Source organism: Nomascus leucogenys, chromosome 6 (genome assembly GCF_006542625.1).
Source record: "Nomascus leucogenys isolate Asia chromosome 6, Asia_NLE_v1, whole genome shotgun sequence".
Lineage (NCBI taxonomy): Eukaryota > Metazoa > Chordata > Mammalia > Primates > Hylobatidae > Nomascus > Nomascus leucogenys.
In genome coordinates this window covers 100,814,842-100,829,122 of record NC_044386.1, presented here as the reverse complement: position 1 = coordinate 100,829,122, position 14,281 = coordinate 100,814,842, and the positions used below count along the sequence as shown (strand labels likewise).

Below are 14,281 nucleotides of genomic sequence, written 5' to 3'. Positions count from 1 at the left end.
CCCCTGTGGGGATTTAAAAAGAAAGGTGTGTAAGATGGTCATCAATTTACTGTGTGCATATTTATCAATGTACAGTAATTTATCAAAATCTAAGTCTACCCTAGATAATCTTTTCCCATGCCTCTATTTTATGCCAATTGAGTTACTGTGAGCTTGTATGTTTACAGATAGAAATATGATTTTTTAAAGATATATTCAGAAATTATTTCTTATTTTATCTCAAACATCTTCTGTACCAGCTAAAACTCCTCTTTCTTCTGCTCTAAGTACAGAGAAACAAAAGCCAGGCATAATTCTCTAGACAATTAATCTTCCATGTACAGAAAGAATATTACATTACCTCTCAGGCTTGCCTTTTCTATTGGTAATAGTTGCAGTTATTTCCGTCTTCCATCCAAGGTCAGGGAAGTATAAATACTGTGAGATGGTAATTGGGGAAAATGTGGCAGAAATGCTAGTGAATCCTTTTTGTTTTTTGAGTCAAGGTTTCACTCTGTTTGCCCAGGCTGGAGTGCAGTGATCCAATCACAGGTCACAGCAGCCTCGAACTTCTGGGCTCAAGAAATTCTTCTGCCACAGTTTCCCAACAAGCTGGGACCATAGGCATGTGTCACTTTTTTTTTTTTTTTTTTGGTAGAGATGGGGTCTTGCTGTGTTGCCCAGGCTGGTCTTGAATGCCTGGCCTCAAGCAATTCTCCTGCCTCGGCTTCACAAGCCTCCCAAAGTGTTGGGATTACAGGTGTGAGCCACCACACCTGGCCTAGTGAATCCCAAATGGCATGTATGAGTGTCCTCAGAACATTTAAGGAGAGTTCAAAAAAAAAAAAAAAAAGGCCATGATAAAGTGGTGGCCGCCTTTTGAAAAAAGCTAATTAGCAGAGATTTGGGGGGATTTTTCACGGAGGATCCAAGGACCCTGTGGATACCCACTGATCCAATATTAGGGAAAGAGATCAAATGCACAGGGCGAGGCTTGGTAGGGGGTCCTGGGAATGCCTGGCTCTGGCATGTGCTCTCTCAGCAGGTCAGTGTGGTGGTCTCCCTCGTCACCATGATAGCACCATCAGCCTTTGACCTCATTGCTGCCTTAGAGATGTACCACCCCAGGACCACGCTGCGCTTCCAGCTTGCAAGGTACGATAGTCCTGCCCAGAAATGCCACCTGTGGCTCACCCATGTGCCCACCCACAGTGGAAATGTAAGTGCCTCAAGAGCCAGGGCTTGCTTCTTTTCTCTCAGACAATCAGCACAGAACTTTACCTATGGATGCAACTCAAGAAAAGCATAACCTGAGGATGGATAGGTGAGGAACCAGGGGAAGAGGAGGAGGAAGGGAGGAGGAGGACCAGGATGACAAGGGTAGGAGAAATGGATGAAAAGGAATGAAGAAGAGGAAGAGGAGAAGGAGGAGGAGAAGGGAAAGGAAAAAAGGAAGAACAGGCAGAAAAAGAGGACACAAAAGGGAACCAAGGGTCAGGCGTGGTGGCTCACGCCTGTAATCCCAGCACTCTGGGAGGCCGAGGCGGGTGGATCACCTGAGGTCAGGAGTTCAAGACCAGCCTGATCAACATGGAGAAACCCTGTCTCTACTAAAAAAAAAATAAAAAAATAAAATAAAAAATAGCTGGGCGTGGTGGCGCATGCCTATAATCCCAGCTACTCGGGAGGCTGAGGCAGGAGAATCGCTTGGCAGAGGTTGAGTCAAGGTTGTGGTGAGCCAAGATCACGCCACTGCACTCCAATCTGGGCAACAAAAGCGAAACTCCATCTCAAACAAACAAACAATGAACAAAAGGGAACCAAGAAGAGGACTGGCAGTGTGTCTGGTTTTCCCCACTGTTCTGTTTTCTCCGTGGTTTAACTCTGAGTGGTGAGAGGGACCCATGTTGTTTTTCTAGATGCAAGAAGAACAGTCAATGCTTTGTGAACAGTTCCCCCAAAGTACAGACTCAAAGGGTTCCTTGTAGATATGCCTGGAAGCTTTGCTAGGACGGTCAGTGGCTGTGACAGCAGGTGGTTGAGGAAGACCTGAGCAAGAGTAGGCTGATGCACCTGAGGGGACGTCCTGGGACACCTTCTGTGGGAGTCAGAACAGCCACACTCATTTTGAGCACTGGCTTTATCAGTATTTTCCTGAAAAATTTGCCTGTCCTCCCTGGAGTATGGTCTCTTCATCTACAAATTTAGCTACTGTAGGGCTGGGTGAGGCATTGTTAAACTGAATGTGGCAGAGGCAGGCAGTGAGAGCCCTGCTTACCTGCTCCCACCTTCACCCTGGTCTACACTGGTTTCTCCCCGTTTCCTCTTGTAACACCTAATAACATTCTACAGAACTAATTTGCCACAGACCACTTTGGGAAGATTTGCTCTCATTCAGGAATTGGCAAACATCTCCCGAAGAGAACTAGATAGTAAATTTTGTGGTTTTGTGGGTCACACAGTCTCTATCACCACTACTCAACTCTAAGGTTCTAGCATGAAAGCAGCCACAGACCATATGGCAATGAACAGGTGTGGTCATGTTCCAATACAACTTTACTGACAAAAATAGGCAAGGGTACGGTTTGGTTTGAAGGCCATAATTTCCAACCCCTGAAATTCAACTGTCATTTCAAAGAGAGAAAACATGACTAGGAAGAGCATGGAGTTGGTCAAACCTTCATGGCCCAGGGTAGATCTGGGATGAGCCTCTCAGCCCCCTGGCTCCTATTCCTGGTTCTTTCTGCTCCACCCAACACGTCTTTTGACCTGCAAGAGAGAAGCTCCTTCCTCACTAGCAAGTATTGGGTGGAATCAATTCCATTATTGCATTTGGTCTAAAGGCAATGCTATTATATAAATTGGCCTCATTATTCATGTTGAAAACTAGAGAAACAGAGGCATCAGAGACTTCCCCCAGACAAATTAGGGCTAATTCTGGTAATAAGCATAAGACATACTATTTCAGTTCCATAACTCACCAGCAGACTATGTTACCTTCTATCCAAGGCACAGAGTGATGGTAATGCCAAGACAGCAGGAGAGGAAATGCATTCAATCCTTCCTTTGGCCAACACTTACTGAACACACACTGAGAGGCTTGCCTTGTACTCAATACTGTAAATGCACTGTGCCCACGGGAATCCTGCCTCAATTCAGAGGGAGAGCCCATGTGAGTTACAATGCTGTCCCCTGGAGATGCCACTTTCCTGTTTCTCTGCCCACTGCCTGCACACGGGTGGTCAACTTTATACTTGAGGAGATGCAGAAGGCCTGGGGGGATGGTTTCAACTTGGAGTCTTTCCTCAAGATAAAGACGCTTTCCCACCAACTTTCTCAACTGGTTTCACGATTCTCCCATCAATTGGCTTCATTTTTCTCCAAGGGCTAAGTGTTGTCTCATTGAAGTGTGTATAAACCTGTCGTTTCCTTTCTCACTTTATTTTCCCAGACAGGTTTCCAGTAAGACCCAAGGCTGCATCCTGGGAAATTCCATGATGTGTTTCCAAAACCTTCCAGCACTGGGGAAGCTGACATCAAGTCTTTGATCATTGGCTGATCCAGACTGTTGCTGGCAGGTTCCATTCACTCCCAGTGGCTAACAGGGTGTAGCTGTACCCACAGCTTTTCAGTGCTTCTGAGGGGTCCAGCCTGTATTTCAGAAGCAGAGCATTGAGGTCCTGAAATTGCATTCTGCTGCTTTTTAATTGTGTGAACTTGAGCTGGTGACTTAGCTCCCTCTGCGCTTCAATACACTTGTCCCTTAAGTGGGGATTATTACAGAGCTGTTGTGAGGATCAAATGAGATAATGCATGGGAAATCAATTCATAAACCAGAAAGCATGACTCATAAACCACACGTTAGGGCCCACTTCCTAAACTCACACTTTCTGCTACACTAGTGTTTGTAAAGTACGGATCCAAGGATGGGCTATAGCAGAATCACCTGGAAAGGCTGTAAAACAATTTCCAGACCCCTTCCAGACCTACTAAGGGTAGATTCTGGAATTCTGTCTTTTTAAAAATGCCCTCAGGGTGATTCTAGAGGAAACCAAGTGTGGAAGCCACTGCCTTAATATATCCATGACAGTCTCTAGAACCATGTGGGGGCTGTAGAACTATGGACTTGTGTGCCATGGTCTTGTTTCTCAAGGTGGGCTTGTGGCTTTCAGGGTCCTTGTGTTGTATCTGGGAAATCTCTACAGCCTGATCATTGCTCTCCTGGACAAAGTTAACAGCATGAGCATTGAGGTGAGTGCCCATCCCAGATAGCTGCCTGCCCCACCTCTGCCCTCCCTGCTACCTCCTCCCAACACCAGGGTCATCATCGTGGACAGGATCACTGGTTATACTTGTACTCCATAATCATGTGCAAAACTTGACTTTGCTGGAATCTTCTCAAGGTAAGAAGAGAAAAATTATCCCTGTTTCTCAGATACTCAGGCCACAGTGCATGGCTAGTAAGTGATGGTGCTGGGATGAGAACTCCAGAATTTTTGACTCTTTGTATCATACTACTCCATTTCTTTGAATCCCATCAGGAAAAGGCTATCAACAGCTATTGCAAACAATCACAGGAAGAGCAGCAGGCCATGAGACTCACTTAGAAAGTCAGGACAGAATAATCATTTCATGGGGAACAGTTCAGAGTGGACTTACTATCCCAGCCCAGCAGGAGTATCTGCTCCCAACCTAGAGTAGCTTTGGTGTCCACCTTTTTTTTTTTCTTTTTTGAGACACGGTCTCACTTTGTTGCCCAGGCTGGAGTGCAGTGGCACAATCACTGCTCACTGCAGCCTCAACCTCCCTGGGCTCAAGTGATACTCCCATCTCAGCCTCCAGAGTAGCTGGGTCTAGAGCTGCGTGCCACCGCATCTGGCTTTTTTGTTTTTGTTTTTGTTTTTATAGAGATGGGGTTTCACCATGTTGCTCAGGCTGGTCTCAAACTCCTGGGCTCAAGCGATTCCCCTGCCTCGACCTCCCAAAGTGCTGGGATTACAGGTGTGAGGCATTATGCCCAGCCTGATGTCCACTTTCAATCTTCCCCACCTATAAGGATATCCTGAATGGTGGAGGAAAGGGAGGAAGAGAGTGGGTGCTCTTTTAGAGTTGTTTGCCCAAGGCATATCACACTAACATCAAATTTCAAGGCTTACAGGTAGACGAGGCCACAGAGAGTCATTTTTCTGCATTGGGGCTTTGAGGTTACATAGACCTGGGTCTTTACCTGACACTTACTAGCAGCGTGACCTTGAGCATTAGGCTTCAACTCAGTGAGTTTCAATCTCTTCATCTCAACATGGGGTAATAATCCTTATCTAAAGCTCTTGTGAGGATAAGTAGAGTTAACATGTGTTACCTAAAACAGTTTCTGACCCTTACTAGGGACGAATAAATACTATCCATTACACCTCTGTGTTCCCTTATTGGGGCCAACTCTAGTCAAGTGGTAGTCTAGAAAGAGAAAGAGGATGAATGATTACTCCCAAGCAATGCAATGACACCCCTGGGGTCCATGATGGATTCTCATTTACAAATATGTGGACGGCCATTTTTCTTTCTCCCTTCCTTCCCTCCCTCTCTCTCTCCCCAGGAAATGGCTACCAAAAATAATACAAGTCATTGGATAGATTCCACCACCTTCTTTGCAACCAGGACAGCCCCTGAAGAAGAGAAATGGTCCACATCTCGGCCTGGAATGGGGCTCAGGAGAAACAACACATGGGCCTTGGAAGAGACCAGCATTTCAGCTTACACCATGCCTCTCATAAAGGCCAACAAGACTAGCCTCTACACTCAGAGTCCACAAGACCAGTGCTGGGAGACATACGTTGGTCAGGTGGTTCTCTTTACCCTTACAAAGCTCTGTCATATCCATCTCATCACTTAACCCCAGCAACTCTCTGAGCTGTCACTGCCCCATCTTATAGAGAAAAGAAAGAAAAGTTCAGTGAGGTTTATAATTTTCCAAGCCTCAAAATTAAAAAAGAAAAATAATCAGTACAAAGACCCAGGCAATATTGACCATGTGCTGGGTCCTGTTCTAAATGCTTGGTCCTCATAAAAGTCCTATTATTGTCACCCTTATAGGCACAGATGAGGCAACTGAGGCACAGTGGTTAAGTACTTGCCCAAGGACACAGATAGTAAAGAGCAGAATGAAGTCCCGAACCCAGTAATCTGCTCCAAAATCTGTACCCTTAACCATGTACAGAGAACCTCAACCCCAGGGTATTATCCCATGGAAATGAGTCACTGGCCTCGAGTCTCCTGCAGCTCAGAACCACAGACCTTAGATTCTTTCCTAGTTTCATGTGATGCTGGCCTCAGATATCAAAATTCGAATTCAAATTACCTAATATTTATTGAGCACCCATTATGTACCAGAAGTGCAGTCCTCTGCCCACTGAACTTACGAAGATGAGGAATGAAGTTGCCATTGGAGGGGCCCACTGGCTGGGGCCCACAGGAATGAACAGAGATTAGGAGCACCCTGAAGGAAGAGTGACTGTGGGAAGGGTGGGGCATGGTGGCATCCAGGGACACCCTGTGTTTCAGGAGATGCTGAAGCTCTCCATCATTGACATGCTCTTCACCGTGGCGAGCATTCTGCTCATAGACTTCTTCCGAGGACTTTTCGTGCGGTACTTAAGTGACTACTGGTGTTGGGATCTGGAAAGCAAGTTTGTAAGTAAAATGCTGCGTCTGTTGGGAAAGTTTACATGGCCAAATCTATCCTCTCTCATGCTGTGGCTGGGAAACAGTCCAGCATAGTTGAGGGGGACACATGGAAAGAGAATACAAGTGGGAAGAGGAGACGGGTACAGAAAGCTGAGCTTCTACTTCCTTTTTTTTTTTTTTGTCTGTTTTTTGTATTTTTTGAGACAGGGTCTTACTCAAGCGATCCTCCTGCCTCAGCCTCCTGAGTAGCTGGGACTATAGGCACATGCCACCATGCCCAGCTAGTTTTAAAAATTTTTTGTAGAGATGAGGTCTCACTATGTTGCCCAGGCTGACCTCGAACTCCTGACTTCAAGTGATCCTCCTGCCTCAGCCTCCTGAAGTGCTGGAATTATAGGCATAAGCTACAATGCCCAGCCCCACCCCTTTCTTAACATTTACCATTTGCTGGGATGGCCCCACAAGCACTGATCTCTAAGTGCTCATAAGAGCAAAAAAGTCTATATAGGTGTCTGTAATTAATTGGTTCATGCAAAGAACTTTGGAACTTGTTTAATGCATGAGTTTATTTTCTCTTGTAGCCTGAATATGGAGAATTCAAAATAGCTGAGAATGTGCTACATTTAGTCTACAACCAAGGAATGATTTGGTAGGTATCAAAATTTCTTCTTGCCTTTGCTTACATCTCATCTGGGCTAAGATTTTAATTTACTTAGTCTGGATGGGACACGACCATAATAAACACAGTTATATAAGCATTAAGAAGGGATGTTTCCAAGAGAATTATTTCACATGTATATTACTTTTATTAACGGTTTCCTAAGAATTTTGCAGGAAGAAATTAAAAAGAAAATAATCCATGTTTAAGCTACTATTGGTCACAGCCGAAAAAAATCTGCACAGAAACCGGTAGAATACACTCTTAGGGAGGACTGGGGGAAGGCTGGGAGGAGAGGCTACTTCTCCTTAGTGAGGACTTCAGGAGTGGCTGCGGGGCACCTTGGCCAGTCTGTCCTCGCTCGCCACCCTCCCTCGATTTCTTCCTAATTTTCACTTAGACACTGGGCCCAGGAGCACAGCCATCCCCTAGACTGCAGACCCACCCTTGGGGAGGCAGGAAGTAGGGAAGTCTGTTCACCCATGGCACCTCCCAGGCCATGGCAATCCTGTCCTTGGAGACACTGAGGAGCTGATTTTACCTGCTGGACCAGAATAGTGCTATTTGTTAAAACACAAGCAAACAAACAAACAAACAAAAAAGAAGAACTTGGGACATTCCATACACCCAGAAAACACTCTCTTCATAATCGTTCAGTAAAATACATGGCAACTGAGAGGTACAAAGTAATATGCCTCCTGTCAAATTCTTAGAGTCCACTGTATTTTGCAAAATATCTTTACAAATACAGTATTGAAAATACTATGTGACATTTATTTAATAGTGCTAGATATCAAGTACTTTTCTACTTGATACACTGTATCAGTAGTAACTGATTTAATCCTTATAGTAAGCCCATGAAGTAACTACTTTTATTTTCCCCTTTTTAAAGATGAGAATACTGAAGTGCAGAGAAGCTAAGTGTCTTACCTAACATCCCACAGATAACGACAACTGAACATTTCTTGTTAGAAACATTTTACTTATGAAACATATTCTTATGTCTATGTTTATTTTCATATCACTAAATCCAAATTCCACAAGTATTAGATTGAATCCGTATTCAATATAAACTGATTTAGACTTAAGTCTGAAGACATGGGTTTTGTTGCCTAGTTGACATTTCTTTTCAGGGTGACCATAAGTCCCAGCTTCCCTGGGATGATCTGGTTCTTGCCTTTGGGCTCAGTTCTTTCATTCCCCAAATCTCCCAGGTTTGGATGATATAGGGTCAGCCTTAGCAACATGTCTTTGCTTTCCCCATATCTGCCCTTGTTGTCTATCAACTGGATATTTACCTCTCCTCTCACTATTGCAGAAGAGTAAACAAACTGAAATGTGTGAGGATGCTTAATGCCATATCCAGCAAAACTAGGTGCTCAACATATGTTGATTAAACCTGAAAGGCAGTAATTTATTAACACAGTCCTCATCATAGACAAGCAAAAACAAGAGCTGGCCCTAAACAGTAGTTATCCATTATTTGCCTCCTTTTTCCTTTGCTCAGCTGTGAAAAGAGAGACAAACAGTTGTCCTTTGCAAATGTAATATTTTAAAATAGGATCAATACCCATCTTCAGTGACTTGTCTTATCTTTAGAAGGTGGAGGGTTGTGATCTCGGGACTTCAGGGGCTTTTCCAGTTCTTTAAGCATAGGGTGTAACCCCCAAAGTCTCAGAACCATGTTCCTGCATGGGGCTTCCACAGTCCTGGGAGACAGGCTGGAAGAGAACACATGCAAACTGGCCTTCCTCCTGGTTCCAGGATGGGGGCCTTCTTCTCCCCATGTCTCCCAGCATTCAACGTTCTCAAACTCATTGGGCTCATGTACCTGAGGAGCTGGGCTGTGCTGACCTGCAATGTGCCCCACCAGCAAGTATTTCGAGCCTCAAGGTGAGTAAGAATAAGATCTGATCATGCAGATAACTGATCAGATATATATATATATATAAAATCCATGCCTGCCTTACACAGGGGTCCTCTAGCAAGGGGTCCCCCCAACTCTCTTCCTGTCAAAATCTTGCCTGTCCTCCAATTTTATCTCCTCCAAGAGCCATTTCCAACGTCTTACTCTTTAAATGAATCGTTACTCCTCTTGAACTCATGACACTTTTAAAATGTTTTGCCGAAGTTTAATAATCCTTTAGAAAAAAGTACACAAATCATAAATGTTTAGCTTGATGAGTTTTCAAAAACTGAACACAAGGCACTCAGATCAAAAAACAAAACACAAATGGCACCCAGAGCATGCCGACTTGCATGTCATTCCAATCACTGCCAACTTCTAATGGCATAATTAGGCTTGCCTGGCTTTTACTTGATGTAAACGTAATCACACACACACGGTATGTGCTCCTTTGTGCTCAACTGCTTACACTCAACATTGTGTCTGTGAGATTCACCTCGCTGAGAAAATATACCCCAATTTCTTTATCCTGGATCCTGTTGACAGGCATGTAGATTGCTTCCAGCTGTTACCCATAATGAGTAATGCTGCCTTGAACATCCTAAGTATCTTTGTTGCATATATACCTTGGAATGCAATTGCTGGGACACAGGGCATGCATATGTTCACCTTTAGCAAATATCACAAAAAAGTTTTCTAAAATGAACACCCCATTTTACATGTCTAGCAGCATTATATGAGAGTTCCAGTTGTTCTATAACCTTGCCAACATTTATTCTTTTATCTGTTTTAATTTTAGCCATTTTGGTGAATTCATAACACATTCTACATACTTTGATTCAGTTATTTTACTTTGACATAATGGTTATGTGTGTCTATATCAGTGGCTTTCAAACTTTTTGCTCATGATCTACTTGACAATGCATTTACATTTTATCTGATGATAGTACACATATATTAATACATTCAGAGATATGTTTTGATATATTTATATATGTTGTATATATGTGTATGTATATTTAGTATATGTAGTATGTGTGTCTGTGGATAGAGAAAGAAGTTTCACAACTTATCACTCTCTTACTACATTCTGTGGTCTCTGAAATTTTCTATTCTCTTTTAGTCAAGTTTTTTTCATGAGAGAGAGAGAGACAGAGAAACAGACCAACAGAGACTACTAGTTGAAAGTAATTAGATTGACCCCTCTTCTCTTTTCTGAACTGTGTACAGGGCCTTGCACACCAAACAGGTCTAAGCTGCCCTCAGGGGAGCCCTGGGCATCCAAACTCCCTGACACTAGCTTAGGGCTCAGGGACCAGGGCTTAATCAGGCAGAACACATACCCTGGGCAGCCACATGCAGAGTGGATAAGAGGTTGAGTGCAAATCACACCCAAGTGAGAGAGTCAGGAATCATAAACAAAAGCACCAAACCATCCCGAGACGTAAGAGACAAGTTCAAGCCTGGGAATAGGAGAGGGAACCATTAGGTAAGGACCCAGATGGATGGGCAATGCTTCTAAGATTTTTCTATAAATTGAATTTACTATGTGGAACTCCTGGGTACCAGGGTGAGTTCACCAACCTCACGGTTTAAGGTGAACAGGTGCTCAGCAAATGTTTATTAGATGAACAGGTTGGGTGGGAGATCTCTGAAGTTCCTCTGAATGCTGATTCCTAGGTTTCTAAGCTGCATGTGACCCTATGACAGATCCATTCATAGGTAAACCTGAGAGGAGGATTTTTAGTTTGCAAAGAGTCAGGGCAACCGTTTCTGTGGCAGCTCTTTGGGCATATGCAACCCTGGCAACTGGCTATGGAGTGAACTTAATGCATGACATCTGATTTATCTGCAGATCCAACAACTTCTACTTGGCAATGCTCCTGTTTATGCTGTTTCTGTGCATGCTGCCAACCATTTTTGCTATTGTCCGATACAAGCCATCTCTAAACTGCGGGCCATTCAGGTAAGTTTCGTTCCCAGCTCTGCCTGGAGCGACTGACAGCTGTAAGGGAATTAAATCACATTGAACTGAATTATCCTCCAAGCTCACAGAGCAGGTAAACAGGATAGAAAGATTGCAAACCCACATGTTTTAAATCCAAGACCAGTGCTCTTTCCTTAATAGAAGGCTGCCCTTAGTATAATCATCTCTGTGCTCATGTTAAAAAAACATAATCCTTTTAAATTGAAAAAGAGAAACAGCATTGCTCTGTGCTAGCGGACATTCTACCTGGTCAAAACACAGAAAGCTTTTATTAAAACACAGTGCACAGCACTTTTTTTCCTATATTATCCAGCTGTATTCAAGCAAAACCCTCTAGTATCTTCATCTAGCATTCAAGTCAGCTTTGATACAACATGTAATATTTAGTCTACCTTAGTGTACACGATTAGAACACACACATATATGCAATGTGATTCATGACCCCATCTTCCATCCTCCATATTAATTAGATATGAAAACATTTGAGGAATGTTATGAATTGGCCTTCAGGCATCCAGCCATTTTCTGATGTCTTGCAGCATCTTTCTGCCAAGAGCAATAAAATCTGGAGTTATGTTTTTCTTTCTCACAGTGGACAAGAGAAAATTTACGACATTGTGTCAGAAACGATTGAGAAAGACTTTCCCGTGTGGTTTGGCTCCGTGGTTGGGCACATCAGTAGCCCTGTGGTCATCCTGCCCGCGGTACTCCTGCTTTTGTGAGTACCACACCTGCCAGCTTTGGAGGGACTTCTGTGTGTTTGGCCAACAAGAAAACGCTGCTTTCCAATAATTATATAAAATTTATTAGTTCATTCAAAAATCACTTAGGCTTAGAGCCTGATGATCTCAACAGAGACTCTGAGTCACACACCAGAGGCACATGAGGCACTGTGCCATGGAGACACAGCCACTGGGTCTCAGCGAGGGGCGGTGAGGGAGCACTCCATTGCCATTGAGGTGGTTATTGATCCATCGACACCATTTGGTCAATTACTGTGATCACTAGAATGGGGCTGAATGCCATTATCATTTTCTAGAAACTTAAATAATCCTGAAAAGGAATTTCACAACTCAGCTGAGTAGCTTTGGCTTGTTTTGGTTTAAAGGAAAAAAAAAAAAAAAGTGAGTGGATCCTGTACTCATAGCTTGATAGACTGCAAAATTTCTCCCCCATTTTCAGGTCTTCCTCAGTGCTATCACCAGTGCAGAATTCCAGGTCAACGAGGGTGCTGTGGAAAGCCAGGAAAAGAAAACAAAAGCAGCCCCTTCCCAGTGCTCACTGGCTTGAGAATTTGCTGATACATTTTGTCCTTAGTGGAGGGTCAGTGGGTAGCCCGCATCTGGCCTGGGAGCCTCTCATTCCTGCCAACTATCTGCAGGGAATGTGGTCTGAAAAGCAGAAAAGCGAGTTGCAGTCCAATCATTGTCCTGTGTTGTTCTGTCCTAGCATGCTCATCTATTATCTCCAGAGCATCGCACGGTCTCTAAAGCTCAGCAACCACCAGCTCAAAATGCAGATCCAAAACGTAAGTATTTCATGAACTTTGCTATTACGAATATGTGTCAACCACATGACTGAGATCTCGCCAGCGTGGGAATACAAGTGAGTTCACATCTTCAAGGTTCTGTGACTCTTGGCCACCCACTATGGTGCAAGGCCACCAATCCCCAGATGTCCAAGAGTTATTTCTAAGGATACCCAGGGATGGCTCACCTTTGCTAGGAAGAAGCCTGCTCCTGTTTTTCTTCCTCCTCAAGGGGCCTTGCTGCTGCCTCGAGCCTTTCAGTGCCCCTCCTGTGACCACACCAAGCCCTCAGTGTGCCGGGTACTTCTGTGAGCTCTGGTAGATTGGTAAGGGAAAGGGCCGCTTCCCAATCCTTGTCAACTTGGGCATCTGAGCCCAGCAGCACTGTTTGTCCCTAAAGCCTCACCTCTTTCATATCCTTTAGATGTGGCTGTCATTACCTTCTCTCCGTGGGGCTCAAACTCTATCTCTCAGAGCAGTCCCAGGGAGACACACACTCCCAAAACTTCCACAATTTCTCCTCCTCCACATAACCCAGGTGTTCCCTTAGTGCCCTGGGTCCTCCAGACCCCCAGGAAGGATCCCAGGACTCGGATGAGGCCAGTGAGGCTCCCAAAGCACCACATTTAAGGAGGCTCTGTAAGCGTCATGCTGACTCTGTCCTTTCACAGCCCTGAAAATAAGTGCCTCCTTAAATTTGGCACCCCAGATGCCTCACTGACCTCCCCCATGCAAAAAAACTCCTTCCATTTCTATCAGAAAAAAAAAAAAACTTCCCATGAACATCAATTCATGCAAAGAAACACAAATTAGCTTCTAATTTGAAATTCATCTGGAGTTACAAAGGCCATTTTGGTGGAAACATACATCTCCAGTGTTGCTGATCTATATTTTTTTCTTTGTCATTCAGGTAAACTATCATGGGCAGAATCTAAACATGGTCTATTAATTAGCTGTCCCTAAATAAAACTGGCTAGGCATAAAACTTCAGCTCTCAGGTATCTGCATTTATTCACTCAAATAACAGGCCCGAGCCCAGAGCATACCGTCCATAGGGGCCAATAGTAGTCCAGTCATGGTCTAAGGTAAGAACTATGGCATGTCAATCTTTTTCTCTTCCCCCAGGAATAATATTTGTTACTGCTTCCTGCTAAAGCCAAAACAAACATGCATATCATTTGCATTTTAGGCAAGATCAGAAGATAAGAAAAAGGTTGCCCAGATGGTAGAAGGTGAGTATTTCCGTTTTGTTGTTGTTGTTTTGTTTTGTTTTGAGGCAGAGTCCTGCTCTGTCGCCCAGCCTGGAGTGCAGTGGCGTGATCTCGGCTCACTGCAACCTCCACCTTCCGGGTTCAAGTGATTCTCCTGCCTCAGCCTCCTAAGTGGCTGGGATTACAGGTGCATGCCATCACGCCTGGCTAATTTTTATATTTTCACCATGTTGGTCAGGCTGGTCTCAAACTCCTGACCTCATGATCCAACCACCTTGGCCTCCCAAAGTGCTGGGGGGGTTACAGGTGTGAGCCAATGCGCCTGTCCTAA

General features: G+C 44.2%; 1 protein-coding gene and 1 long non-coding RNA gene across 4 annotated transcripts in view; one reads left to right on the top strand and one right to left on the bottom strand.

Moving 5' to 3' along the window:
- The window catches only part of LOC105739897, an 84,150-nt gene that overhangs the window by 57,649 nt on the left and 12,220 nt on the right, over positions 1 to 14,281 (bottom strand). The window lies entirely within an intron of this gene.
- The window catches only part of TMC3 (transmembrane channel like 3), a 44,024-nt gene that overhangs the window by 24,551 nt on the left and 5,192 nt on the right, over positions 1 to 14,281 (top strand). Inside the window, exons 11-20 of the mRNA XM_030814911.1 lie at positions 1,025 to 1,134; positions 4,152 to 4,230; positions 5,573 to 5,818; positions 6,538 to 6,666; positions 7,242 to 7,309; positions 9,083 to 9,211; positions 11,080 to 11,190; positions 11,804 to 11,929; positions 12,661 to 12,739; positions 13,929 to 13,971. Of these exons, the coding sequence (XP_030670771.1) occupies positions 1,025 to 1,134; positions 4,152 to 4,230; positions 5,573 to 5,818; positions 6,538 to 6,666; positions 7,242 to 7,309; positions 9,083 to 9,211; positions 11,080 to 11,190; positions 11,804 to 11,929; positions 12,661 to 12,739; positions 13,929 to 13,971 (1,120 nt within the window). The remainder of the gene's footprint in view (positions 1 to 1,024; positions 1,135 to 4,151; positions 4,231 to 5,572; positions 5,819 to 6,537; positions 6,667 to 7,241; positions 7,310 to 9,082; positions 9,212 to 11,079; positions 11,191 to 11,803; positions 11,930 to 12,660; positions 12,740 to 13,928; positions 13,972 to 14,281) is intronic.